The following is a 13454-nucleotide window of genomic DNA, read 5'->3' as shown; positions in this document are numbered from 1 at the left end:
GATTCTAAACCTTTAGGCCATGGCGTGCAAAATTGTTTCAAAGCTTCACATTGCGCTCGGATTGCGGGAGGTGTAAGGTGTAGAAAATTTGGAATTTTCATAAGCTCTGCATTAGCGAATTTAGAAGGTGGAGCGGCACCTTTTTCTGTGTAACCTTGGCGTAAGGGCAGAGGCACAGAAGCTGGTTGAAATGTGCGAGGACCCGGCCAAACAGCAGTCCAATCTTGGTCAGTTTCCATTTTAAGGTGTCGGGGGGGTGCCACCGGATCTTTCTTGAAGACTCGCCGTTTTTGAGGTGCTGTTTGCTTTGTGGTCCGTAAATTTAACACGCGAAATTCTTAAACAAAGAGGTAGATTTTATCAAACGTGTTACGAATACTTTCCTATCCTAACCTTCATCTCCAATCTCATGCTTTTTCCCCGCAGGCTCATTTCCCAACTCACTGTATAAACGGCGTGGACCAGCTTTGGAATTACGTAAATTCCTTTCCACAAGACGAGCTAATGTTGCCATTGTTTTGCTAAAAGAAAATCTGCAAAATGTTTTATTTCAGTTAAACATATATTCTTTATTTATTTAGTTTTAATAATTTTAATCCTCCATAGAAATATTACAACCAAGAACGGAAATATAATAAAACAATTCAGTTTATTTATTACCAGTGATGTGGCGATCTGTCTTAGTGGTCTGAAAGTATCGATGGTACTATCGATTATATCGATGGTTTTTGACAATCGCATCACCATCGATAGCTTTCAATACTATCGATACTTTTTGATAGTTTTGAAGTATGTTCACATCACAGTATAGACAGTAACCATGGTTCAATAATACAAGGTTAGATAATTATTGACAGCTGCGGTTTGACACTCCCTTACAAAAGCTTGCTTTTACGAAGGACGGAGAAAGGGGAAGAATGAAATCTCTTGGTGGGAAAATGGTAGTAGAAAAGTCCGCATGGAGGCAATTAGTAGTGAAATTCCTTTTGTAAATTCTAATGTATTTGCAGGAAATCTGGCATTTTAAACGAAATGTTGAACATAACACTGATATATCTACGTGAATTACATAATTTATTTGCTATTTAGCTGTATAAAACTGCAAAATGACTCAAAATTAAAACAAGACTACTATGAGATTGATATAAACATCAAATTTAACAACAGTTTATGTTTTCATCAGTTAAATATGCTTCATATGCATGTACGAATAAACATATTGCACAAAAGCTTATTCTATTTCACAACAAAGCTACACTGTTTCCATGTAAATTTGCAAAGAAGCAACAAGGTGCCACTGTGGTGAGAGAGAGACAACTGTCAGTTTATCGAACCTTGTATTATTGAATGATGAACAAACACATCATTTTGACATTAATAAGTACCGCGGCGAAAATCTAAATTCGCCATCAACACCACCTTGTATAAATTCGCCTTGGTATCGATAGTTATGTCTTGTCGATAGTCAGCTCCATCGGTTGTTGCGATAGTGATGAACCATGAATACTATCGATAGTTTGCCACTGCTAGGAAGCGACATTGTTAAACAAAAATAAATAAATAACTATACGAAACCCGTGGTAGTGAAATCCGCCAGTTTTTACATGTTATCGTCTGAGATTTTGTCGGCTGGAAATATATATCTGTATGTAGAAAACTGCTGCTTCATTATTATCAGAGGAGAATGAATACGATTGTGTGGAGCAGTTTTTGTCCATACCAACAAGACTACCAAGATTATAGACGCAGATAAGGGTTATAGTAAAAATTTATAACTTAAAATCTAAAAAAAGATACATATGTATACTGCTAAAAATCAGATCATGAGCAAAAAATTATCAGTTTTTACAATCTGATTGCAGCTAACATCTCGTAGACGGGTCGGTTTGGTGGTTTGCTTGTGTTCAACATACATAAATGTTACTTGCAGTTTATTTCCTTCCAGCGACGAACATTGACTTATAATCTGAAAAGAAATTTGTAAACATTCGCAGATTTTAAATGGGTGATCTTAGTTTGAATCGTCGGGTGTTGTCAATACAAAGTCACGTGGTACATGGCTATGTAGGAAACAAAAGTGCTACCTTTCCACTTCAGGTACAAGTACTTTTCAGAATAATGAAATATATTTATCTATGTACATTGGGAGGGTTGTTGTTGTTGTAACAGCATACAGATTCCCAAAAGAGTTGTTGGGGAGTGTTGCTGGAGTGACAGTCCTTGGCCAGATAGAAATTTGGGTCGCTCCGGTTACGTTGTCCCGACTGTCGTGGGGAAGACATTGGGGTGGTCCTTATATGTTGTTTGCCTGGTGTTAACGGCCTTTCAACTAATCGCTCCCAATCAGGTTCGAGGTGCAACCAACTTTTGATTCAACTAATCGCCTATAAAATTGCCTGGAAAATCGCTTCATGTAAACACCGCATTATACGGAGCCGATACGGATAAGCCGATTTTACAGGCAACTTTTGGTTGAAAGCAACAATCGCCTGGTGTGAACGGCCTTTCAACTAATCGCGTTCAATGAAGTTGGGGAGCAGACAACTTTTGATTCAGCTAATCGCCTTTAAAATTGCCTGGAAAATCGCCTCATGTGAACACCGTTTTAAATGTAGGAAGCAAATTTGTACATCAGATTTCCTAAGCCTCAACACCTTCGTCGATGCTACTATAGTCGAAAATGAAACATTAATATTATCCAAAACCGTTACTACGATAGTCGAAAACATTACATTAAATTAAATTTTTGTCCCGATTGAAGTCGGTTAAGGCGTGTCGCACAATGGTCAAAATTCAGATTACCCTTTGAAGGCGTTATAACCGACTAAAATCGGGACAAAAATTTATCGACCTTAGTAGCACCGAATTTGGGTATTAATTGATTAATGAAAAATATTTTTAATTTTTCGAGTCCACAGAGTCATCTGGCCTCTGACCCTTTTGCGACACGGCTTAACCGACTCCAATCGGGACTCAAATTTTAATGTTTTATCCTCGACTATAGTAGTATCGATTTTGGGTATTAGATGAATAAAAAACTAATTTAGATTTTTTTAGTCTCTATAGAGGAATTTGTACTTTGCCGACCGCGCGACACGCCTTAACCGTCTCCAATCGGGACCAAACTGAAAACAACGTACATTTTATTTTAAGTGCTACCCTAATGTACATATGAATGTATTTAAGTTTTTATTGCATGCAAATGCCACTTTGGAATATAAACATATCGCACACCCAGATCTAAAGTGCGATCAACTAAAAAAAATGTAGGGCGATTTTTTGCATAGATGCAAAATTCATAGGACTTACATCAAATCTATGCGAATATTTTTTATTCATGATGATATACATTAACCAAAAAAACTACTGTTATACCTGTTTTTGCATTAATTGCGTTGAATCTCTACGATCCACAAACAGTTATATTTCCCTCTATATTTCGTGGTAGCTCACTTTAGATCAAGGTGTGCGATATGTGCGTGTATGATAGATTAATAATCGTATGTACATACATATATGTAAACATAAATATGTACATACTTCTATTGAAGGTACTTGGTTTTGAAGTGGACGCAATCAATTCTGTGCAACTGTCCAATCACACTGGTTATAAGTCAATTAAAGGTCAAGTACTACAAGAAAAGGAGATTGGTAAGAAAAACCAGAAGCTATATTTCATGTAAAGTCTATATGTTTTTTGTATTTGGAGCTTTTCCCCCGGATATATCAAATAAAACCACGCGTTTCGTCGCTTATTCGCTTCTTCTCAGGGAGTCTGTTTATTTACATAAATGTAGATACAGAAACCATAAAAAACAAATAACACGGTGCTACAAAAAAAGGCATGAAATCCACTCGAAAGAAAACCTTGGTTAGGTTGTAGGTATGATCGAGTACAACATGAAAACAGGTCTGTTCCTGAACCTTCCATTTTTATACCAAAAAACCGGTATTTTCATGCTTGATGCACTTATCTATTAATAGCTTTACCATTTTCCATCCCATTTAAAAATCGAACAAGCTTTGCAAATAGGTTTTATAGACCTTTCAAACGATGTATAACAATATATTGTTGGACTTAGCTTGTTGGGAGTTCTCATCGGTTAAATTTTAATGAGCCCCTATTTTTCTTCATTTTTATACCCGAGCGCACTTGTGCACAAGGGTATATTAATTTTGTTCACATAACGATTGTTTGTAACAGCCAAAACGAATCGAGATAGATATAGACAAATGTATACATAAATGCTCAGAATTAATAGAGAAATCGATTAAGCCATGTCTGTCTGTCCATCTGTCCGTCCGTCCTTGTACACGATAGCTCGGGCAAAAATTTAGATATCTCAACGAAATTTGGTATGTAGGTTTCCGTTAATCCAAGGTAGGTTGGTATTGAAAATGGGCGAAATCGGACTGTAACCACGCCCACTTCCCGTATGACGGTAATTTCCAGAAATACGAAAATGCGATATTTTAGTAACTACTGAAGATAATTCACTCAAAATTGATACTTACAATAATTTTCAGACGGAAAATAAGAATATTATAAATTTTTGGAAAATGGGCGTAGCCACGCCCACTTATGGTTGCATGTGTATATCTTGGTAACCGCTGAACCAATTTCTTCCAAACTTGGCACAGTTGTTGATCTTGATACAACATACTAAATGGCTGAAAATTTAAAAAATCGGACAATAACCACGCCCCCATCCCATATAACGGTAATTTTCGGAAATACGAAAACTGCCATATTTTAGTAACTACTGAAGATTATTCACTCAAAATTGACATTTACACAATTTTTAGACGAAAAATAAGAATATTATAAATTTTTGGGAAATGGGCGTAGCCACGCCCAATTATGGTTACATGTGTATATCATGGCAACCTCTGCACCGATTTCATCCAAACACAGTTGTTGGCCTGGGTACAGGGGACCAAATGGCCGAATATTTTTAAAATCGGACAATAACCACGCCCACAGTCCACAGGGTAATTTGGAGAAATACGAAATCTTCGATAAATCAGTAAATGTTAAAGCTAATTTATTCAAAATTGATGCTTGCAACAATTCTTTACCAAGAAATATGTTTATGGTAAAATTTTGGAAAATGGGCGTGGTACCGCCCACTTATTATCACATATATGTATATCGGTAATCGTTCTACCAATTTGTACCAAACTCGGTATTTTTATTGTGCTTGCCACATAAAAGCAAAACGTTGAAAATTATTGAAATCGGACTAAAATTACGGCAGCTTTTCATATAACGGTAAATTCCAGAAATGCTTGAAACTGCAATATTTCGAAATTTAAGGACGCTAATTTACTCAAAATTGATACACCCCGGCTTACCATCTAGCGGTAGGTTTCGGAAAGGTGAAAAAACATATATTTAATACTTGCGCCGGGTATTTATTGTTCGGCTCCACCCGAACTTAGACTTTCTTACTTGTTGAACTTTGATCATCGCTAATTTCAAAAATTTCTGTGAAAGTTGCCAACTATGTGATATTTATCTAAAAGCACATTTATTTTCGAATAAATTGGTACCTCAGCGGCTCTACATTCCTATTTTTTTATCATGGCCGCTACCACAACAACACTTAAATTTAAGAGATTTTTTTCAAAAAGTGGAGTTAATCGATGTGTGCTCTGAACCGTTCATATATCGCACACCGTCTTCAAAAGTCACAATTTGGTATTTTTGAGATTATGCGCTAAAAATGTACCCAGAGCTTTTATTTACCTTTCAGCAGATGCTGGAGCAAATTTTTGTTATACAATGTTAAAAAAAACCTAAGGTAAAGTCGCCCTTTCCAATATGATTATCATGTACTAAGAAATAGCTTTTCGCATTTTCTGACAAACGTATTATTTTGAGTTGTGACTCTATTAAAGACGGTGTGCGATATGATATATGTGGGCGGTGCCACGCCCATTTTCCTAAAATTTTATGGAAGTATATATCTATTTTGAGTAAATATTTATTAACCCCGTAGCGCACTGCTCAATAAATTGCACGTCCGATACATACACAGATATAAATTCAAGGCCGTATTTTTGCTTAAATTGCCGAACTTCGAAAATTTGTATGCAATTGCATTGGATAAGGTATCAATTTATTCGAAAATAAATGTTTTTTTTTAGATAAATACCACAAATTTGGCAACTTTCTTAGAAATTTTTGAAATTTGGAAATTAGGGGTCATCAAAATTTAGCGATGAAAACTCCCAACAAGCTAAGTCTAACAATATATTGTCATATCTCATTTTAAAGGTCTATAAATCCACTTTTCAAAACTTATTCGAATTCTTAAAATCGGATGGAAAATGATGCCTTTTCGGCATCTTCCGCACTCCGTCATTCTCCCACTCACCGCTACTTTTTATTTCTTTATAACAGCGAACGTTGGTAGAATTTTGTGTACGTATGTATGTTTGTTTGGTTGCGTATATTTATTTTAACACTTTTCGACGAGCGATCAAAAAACACGTCCGTCGGCTTTGACATTAAACGGCTATCCTTATTTGTATACATCACTTTCGCAAAAATATTTAAAAATTTTAAACATTTGTACCGGAACTATACGGGACCTGTTTTCATGTTGTACTCGATCATACCTATCGGGTGTATTTCATGACTTTTTGTTTGTAGCACCGTGTAATTATTAGGTACAAAAGAACAAATAACACGATACAAAGCAGTTTTGAACTTATTACACTTTTACAACTGGTAGAGTGCAATGGGGTATAGTTACGGTGACCATATTTATGAGAGCCGAATACGGGACAAAAAATATTTTTGCAAATTTGTTCCACAACAGCTTACAGATGTTAAAGCCTTCTTCAATGACCCTAATGTATTAGCCCTGAAACAGTATCCTTATAGTAACATAACGTATTTGCAGGATTATTTTCTCAAGATTTTTACCCCGTGAAATTTGTTAAAAAAATTCGTAAAATTTTAGTATAATAAAGTGCAACTTTTAGTTGCTCAGGCTTACCAATCATTTTTGGCAATTTTTTTTTTTGTTGACGGTGTTACGCATTTTTTCATACAAAGTAAGTTTGTTCGACCATTTTTTTTTAAAGAGAAGCAAATGAGCAGCACTTTCCACTCGCACTTTATAATACTCAATTTTAATAAGTTACAAAACTGCAAAACAATTTTTTTTAAGATTCTAATTAAAAAGTTTGAAATTTTGAGGAAACCTTGCAGAATTAATTTTTATAGTTTATTGCCCAAAGTTGGAAATTTTATATTATATGGTTTTTGTTAACAAAAAAAAGCTTTTGTACTTTCATAAAAAAAAAATATTAAACATTAAATAAACTAAGGTAAAATAGCCAAAACTTACTAAAATGCCGAGTCCTAATTCCTATTTTAGGCATTGTATGTAGTCCTCGATTCGAATCACAATCTTTCACATTAGAAAATAATTACTCTTTATGGAGAAAATTAGTACCCTATATGTACCAACATCACTTAAAACTCGTTCATAGGCGTGTCATTTTAATGAGCTGTTAAGGCGTCGAAACACCGAATACGGGACAAATACAGGACATTAAAAGAAATACAGACCATTTGGCGTCCCGTATGAAATAAACAAATTACCAGGACAATGGGTCAAAAAAGAGGGCAGTCCCGTATAATACTGGACGGATGGTCACCGTAGGTATAGTCGGTTTTCTGGTATGCACTCTGGGCAACGCGAACAACCCCAACATAAGTGGATACTTGGGTCACGTGAGAAAGAGAGGGAGCTTCGGTGGGCCCAATCCGACTTAATCGGTTTAAGGGTTCTCTGCAGCGTCTGTTCACCAGTTGGTGCGGCTGCAAGCGGGTGTCTGTTTTGGAGCAAGCGGTTCGCTATATAAACGTGTATTCGGTTGCGAAACCACCCCCGGCCCAGCAATGGGTTGTCAGCTGGGTTTGGGACCCACCTCGTAAAAACAGGCTCTAATGAAAAAAAGACACATAGCCTCAGAAGAGAACCCCTCGTTTGATTATGACCAACGCAAACGTTTAAAGGACTACGATTTGAGGGCTTGCACCTGGTATGCTCGGACCCTTAATGGGGAAGGCGCCACTGCCCGGCTGATTGATATCCTCATAAGTAAAAAAGCCGACATCACCGCCATGCGTTGGACGGGGCAAGGCAAAAATACCTGGGACCTTGCGACGTCTACTACAGCTGTCACGCAAAGGAGCGCAGATTCGGTCTTGGATTTGTGGTGGGAGAGAGACTCCCTCGCCGAGTACTGTCGTTCACCCGGTGGACGAGCGTCTAGCCACAATCCACATCAAAGCGAGACTCTTCAACATCTTGCTAATCTGCGCCCATGACCCGATGGAAGAGGCGTCCAAGGATCTTTTCTGTGAGCGTTTGGAGCGCACATAGGAGCGCTGCCCTTACAATGATATCAAAATCGTGCTTGGCGATTTCAAGGAACCACCGTCGTAAAATTCAGCTTCCACGACGAAACGTTCGACAACGGATTGAGGCTGATTGACTTCGCTGGTGCCCAAAACATGGTAGTATGCAGTACTAGGTTCAAGCATAAATAGATCCATCAAGCTACGTGTTTGTCTCCAGATCGAAAAACGAGAAACCAAATCGATCATGTTGTGATAGACGGAAGGCACGCTTCCAGTGTTTTAGACGTACGCACACTCCGAGGCCCAAACATCGACTCGGACCACTATCTTGTTGCAGACAAGATACGCTCCCGCCTCTGCGCAGCAAAAAATGTGCGCCCAAATATGCAAGAAGCTTAACGTCGAAAAGCTGCAATCACAACAGATGGCTAATGCAACCGCTACTCGACTCTCACACCTGCTCTCAGAGAGCACTCTTCAACAAACCGACATAGGCGAGGAGTGGAATCACATTTCCCGTTCATTAAGTACCGCCGCCAAAGTAGTCGGATTTCAGCGAGCCCGAAACAACCACTGGTACGATGAGGAGTGTCAAGAAGATGCAGAGAAAAAAGATGCCGCCTATAAGGCCCAGCTGTGATCGGGCGCAACGCGGGGGAGCTGAAGAGGGAAGCGAGACGTATTTGCCGCAATAAGAAGAGGGGCCGAAATTCGTTAGTGCGAACAGCTTGAAATGCTGGCCGACAGGAAAAACGCCCGAACATTTTACCAGGGAGTTAGGTGACTTATGGAAGGTTTTAAGACCAGGGCGAACTCTTATAAGAACAACAATGACGACCCAGTGACTGATGTCCAGAACGTACTTAAATAATGGGGGGAACACCCTACTGAATGGTAACAGCACTGAAAGCTGTGGAGAAGACGAACCCGAGCCACCATCGATGATGACGGAGTCGATGTTCCTCCACCTGACTATGAAGAAGTACGAATAGCAATAGCGCGCTTCAAAAACAACAAAGCTGCTGGAGCAGACAGTCTGCTAACTGAGCTATTCAAGTACGGCAGGGAGAAGTTAATAAGGTGCATGCATCAACTCTTATGCAGAATAAGGTCAGATGAACACATGCCCGGCGACTGGAATTTAAGTGTGCTCAGCCCTATCCACAAGATAGGCGATCCCGCCATTCGCGCCAACTACCCGGGATCAGCCTTCTAAGCATAGGCTACTAGGTCTTATCGAGCGTATTGTGTGAAAGACTGAAGCCCACCGTCAACGAATTGATTCGGCCTTATCAGTGTGGCTTTATACCTGGCAAATCCACCATAGATCAGGGATTCACAAAACGTCAAATCTTAGAAAAGACCCGCGAGAAAAGGCCCGACACTCCCTACCTATTTGTCGACTTCAAAGCTGCTTTCGATGGCACTAAAAGGAGTTGCCTATACGCCGCGATGTCTGAATTTGGCATCCCCACGAAACTGATACGTTGAGCAATACCACCAGCTCCGTGAGAATTGGGAAAGACCTCTCCGGGCCGGGCGACTCCCTTTCATGCGATTTTTTTAATTCGATGTTGGAGAAGATAATAAGAGCTGCAGAACTGTACCGCTTAGGAACAAGAGCGTGCAAGTGCTTACGTACGCCGATGACATCGACATCATCGGTAACAAGAACCGGGAAGTCTGTTATGCCTTTTCTAAGTTGGATGAGGAAGGAAAGCGAATGACGGTCAACGAGGACAAGACGAAGTATCTCCTGCCATCAAACAAACAGTCAGCACCTTCGCGCCTTGGCACCCATGTCACTATTGACGGTTATTATTTCGAGAAAGTAGAGAATTTCGTTTACTTGGGAACCAGCATTAACACCGATAATAATGTCAGCATTGAAATCCAACGCAGCATCACTCTTGCCAACAAGTGGTACTTTGGACTGAGTAGGCAATTTAGGAGTAAAGTCCTCTCTCGACGTACGAAAACCACACTCTATAAGTCGCTTATCATGCCCGTGTTGGTATATGGGGCCGAAGCATGACAATGACAACATCCGATGAGGCGGCTCTTGGAGTATTCGAGAGAAACATTTTGCGGAAAATATACGGGCCTTTACTCATTAGCGATGACGAGTACCACAGACGATGGAACGATGAACTCTATCAGCTTCACAACGAAATATACATAGTGCAGCGAAATAAAATACAGCGGCTCCGCTGATTTGGCCATGTCGTTCGAATGGACTTCGCCGCTCCATTTCTGATATTATTCAACTCGGAACCTGCTGGTGGTAGCAGAGGAAGAGGGCGGCCTCCACTGCGTCGAAAAAACTAAGTGGAGAAGGACTTGGGTTCACTTGGCATTTCCACGGCTGCCGTGCTTTGTTGAACTCGGCCAAAATCGCTTAGGTGGTTACAGCGCCAAATAAGAAGAAGAAGAGGACATGGTATACATTAATGTTTTATTTCGTACTAGCTTTTGCCTACGAGTTCGTATGCGTGGAATTTAGAAACAAGTCTCTACATATATTTTAATTTTTGCAGAGACAATTGAGAATTAAATATCAAGAAAAATGGACTTGTATAATTAAAAATCGTTTATTTTTGTGCAAAATGAAATAACAAAAACTAAACAAAACGACTCAAGGTATTTGAGAGGTGCCAAGCCCACTTTTCCAATAACCTCTAGTTTCCGATTTGTCATTTATAGCCGTACCAAAATCCAGTGCTCGACCGCAAATACTTTTCAGAGATATGCAGCATGTTTGGGAGGTGGCACGCCTACTTTTTCAATAACCTTAATTTTCGTGAAAATTCTGAAAAAATTATGCAAGAAGTTATGTGTAGGTTGTGCTAGGCCCTATATTTTAAGTTAGACCTCTAGCCATACAACGGTGCATTCAATTCCATGCATTAACTTTTGAGTGATGCGCGTACAAACATACAGACAGACAAAAATTCTAAAAACTGTTGATTTGGCTTCTGTAGCTCTAGTAAAGACTCCCATATTAGTTTTTCCTTAATATCTATAATGTACAGACATCGACATGGTACAATTTTATTATATGTATAGATAACCGGCTGAAACGCTCTAAATACAATAACATTACACTTTCAACTTTGCTCCTAGAAAAGTAATTATTAAATATTTATTTTTTAGCTGAATTATTCGAAGGTCTAGAAGCCAACGACCTTTTGCAATGTTACACGCATTTACTGACCGGTTACACTGGTAATGCGTCATTCCTACGACGAATTTCCAACATCGTGATGAAATTGAGGCGGATTAATTCAAACATAATATATGGTAACATATTCGTAAAATATAAAATATACATATATATGTACATATATATATTTACCTTTGAAACTGCTCGCTCAAATAGTTTGTGATCCTGTAATGGGAGATAACGGAAAAATGTATGTACCCGAAGAACTGCTACCTATCTATCGTGAGGAAATTGTACCACTCGCTGATATAATTACCCCAAACCAATATGAAGTGGAATTATTGACAGAAAAAAAGATTTCCAATGAGAATGATGTTTGGTCTGCAGTTCAATGGTTCCATGATCGTGGCATTGATACAGTTGTCATTTCTAGCAGTGAGTTAGGCAAAGAAAACGAGTTGCGTGCATTCCTAAGCAAGAAAAATGGGTCTCGATATATAATAAATATTCCAAGGCAAGGAAATGGCATATCATTCACAGGTAAATATTTGTGTATGCACATATGTATGTAGTTGTTGCTAGAATTCATAAAATATAAATAGGGACGCGACATTTGCAGAAGTGTTGGCTTTTTTCTATCGTTTATTCGATGTTTATTATTATTTTTTTCAGTATAGCTCGCTACAAGGCGAATTTATATAAGGTGGTGTTGTTTCATCAGCTGTGAGTAGCGTTTGATTGTCAAAATTGTGTATTTCCCCCGTGGGAATTAGGAGCACGTAATAATACCTTATTAGCAACTTACTCTTCACCTGGCAGTCATTACCATTTCCCTGCCGAACGTCCCTTACTTTTGCAAAGGCATGGCCGCCTTATGTAAGTAGGAATTTAGAATGTACATTTGGTATCAGACATACTTCTGAGCCGCTTTACAAAGTAAGTTACGTGTAGTGCAAAGAAGTCGCTCGGAGTAGTTCGGCGCTTGGAGATAACTTCGGCTGCACGTTACTTTGCAACTGACAACGTAATGTGTCGTTGGAGGTGTTCATTTTGTGCTTTACTAGTAGATGACATTGGCCATGATGACAATTTTGGTACTAAAAACTGAAAGAAAACATGGCTTACCTCGTAAGGTGCTTACCTATTTTCCCAGTGGGTCGTTAGCGAGTGAGTGAAAACGTGAGAGTGTTTGTATTTTCTGTCGCCCTTTTTCATTCGGGGAAGAATAGCTGAAATTTGACAATGGCCCGCTAAAAACAAAAACTAAATACAAGTAATTGTTGTATTTGTTGAATCGTTACCACCTTATATGTAATCGCTTTGGCTCGCTATATAAAAAAAAAGGCGCGAGTACTAGGTACTCATGAAATTTAATGTGTAAACATATGCGAACGGCAAAGCATAAAAGTACGTTTACAAATAAGTATAACCTCGATCAAAGCTCGTTAGCTGTCAAATTGGTTGTGCTTGTTATTCACACAACTCGAGGAAAAGTTAAACTTTTTCTCTGTGCCACCGTGGTCACGTTTTTCTTCAACACATATTATGCCATTTCAATATATTTTAACTGAATATTTTATTAAAAATACCTTTCCAAACCTATTTTCCTTACTAACGTCAATTTTTGTTTACTTTAACATTTGACATTCCTCCTCTTCTTCGCAAGTATAATCGATAAAACTAGGTTGGACACTAAAAAGTTTCGGTTTAATCTGAGATATTTTTAATTAAAATTTTGCAAGGCTAATCTGTTTTTCTAATAACAGATTGGGGAGTTCGAAAATTAGTATAATCTTTTTATATGTAAAGCTATTATTAGGCGATTCAGTTACATACATACAAATGTAGGTTAGGTTAGAAATTAAACATTAATTGCACTTAATTTTATTCATTTTGCTGATTTAATTT

The 13454-nt window shown here is 38.4% G+C and overlaps 2 protein-coding genes across 7 annotated transcripts in view; one reads left to right on the top strand and one right to left on the bottom strand.

Moving 5' to 3' along the window:
• Window positions 1-709, bottom strand: part of LOC118746120 (28S ribosomal protein S35, mitochondrial) — a 25774-nt gene extending 25065 nt beyond the window's left edge. The window contains exons 1-3 of one of the 2 annotated variants that reach the window (XM_036479904.1): window positions 661-709; window positions 394-533; window positions 11-337 (exon numbers count right to left, since the gene is read on the bottom strand). In XM_036479904.1, coding sequence (XP_036335797.1) covers window positions 11-337; window positions 394-514 — 448 coding nt within the window. In that variant the 5' untranslated portion in view covers window positions 515-533; window positions 661-709. The other variant, XM_036479903.1, reaches the window with a different exon arrangement.
• A 779-nt stretch (window positions 710-1488) lies between these two features.
• The window catches only part of LOC118746119 (pyridoxal kinase), a 26620-nt gene continuing 14654 nt past the window's right edge, over window positions 1489-13454 (top strand). Inside the window, exons 1-6 of one of the 5 annotated variants that reach the window (XM_036479900.1) lie at window positions 1489-1761; window positions 1863-1880; window positions 1995-2097; window positions 3552-3651; window positions 11537-11683; window positions 11763-12086. In XM_036479900.1, the coding sequence (XP_036335793.1) occupies window positions 2002-2097; window positions 3552-3651; window positions 11537-11683; window positions 11763-12086 (667 nt within the window). In that variant the 5' untranslated portion in view covers window positions 1489-1761; window positions 1863-1880; window positions 1995-2001. Of the gene's footprint in view, window positions 1802-1862; window positions 2098-3551; window positions 3652-11536; window positions 11684-11762; window positions 12087-13454 lie in introns of all 5 variants that reach the window. The other 4 variants (XM_036479902.1, XM_036479901.1, XM_036479899.1 and 1 more) reach the window with 4 other exon arrangements.

This window comes from Rhagoletis pomonella, unplaced genomic scaffold (genome assembly GCF_013731165.1).
Source record: "Rhagoletis pomonella isolate Grant_MI unplaced genomic scaffold, Rhpom_1.0 Rhpom_scaffold_00010, whole genome shotgun sequence".
Classification (NCBI taxonomy): Eukaryota; Metazoa; Arthropoda; class Insecta; order Diptera; family Tephritidae; genus Rhagoletis; species Rhagoletis pomonella.
The sequence above is the reverse complement of the archived record's forward strand: the minus strand, read 5'-3'. Positions and strand labels throughout refer to the sequence as shown.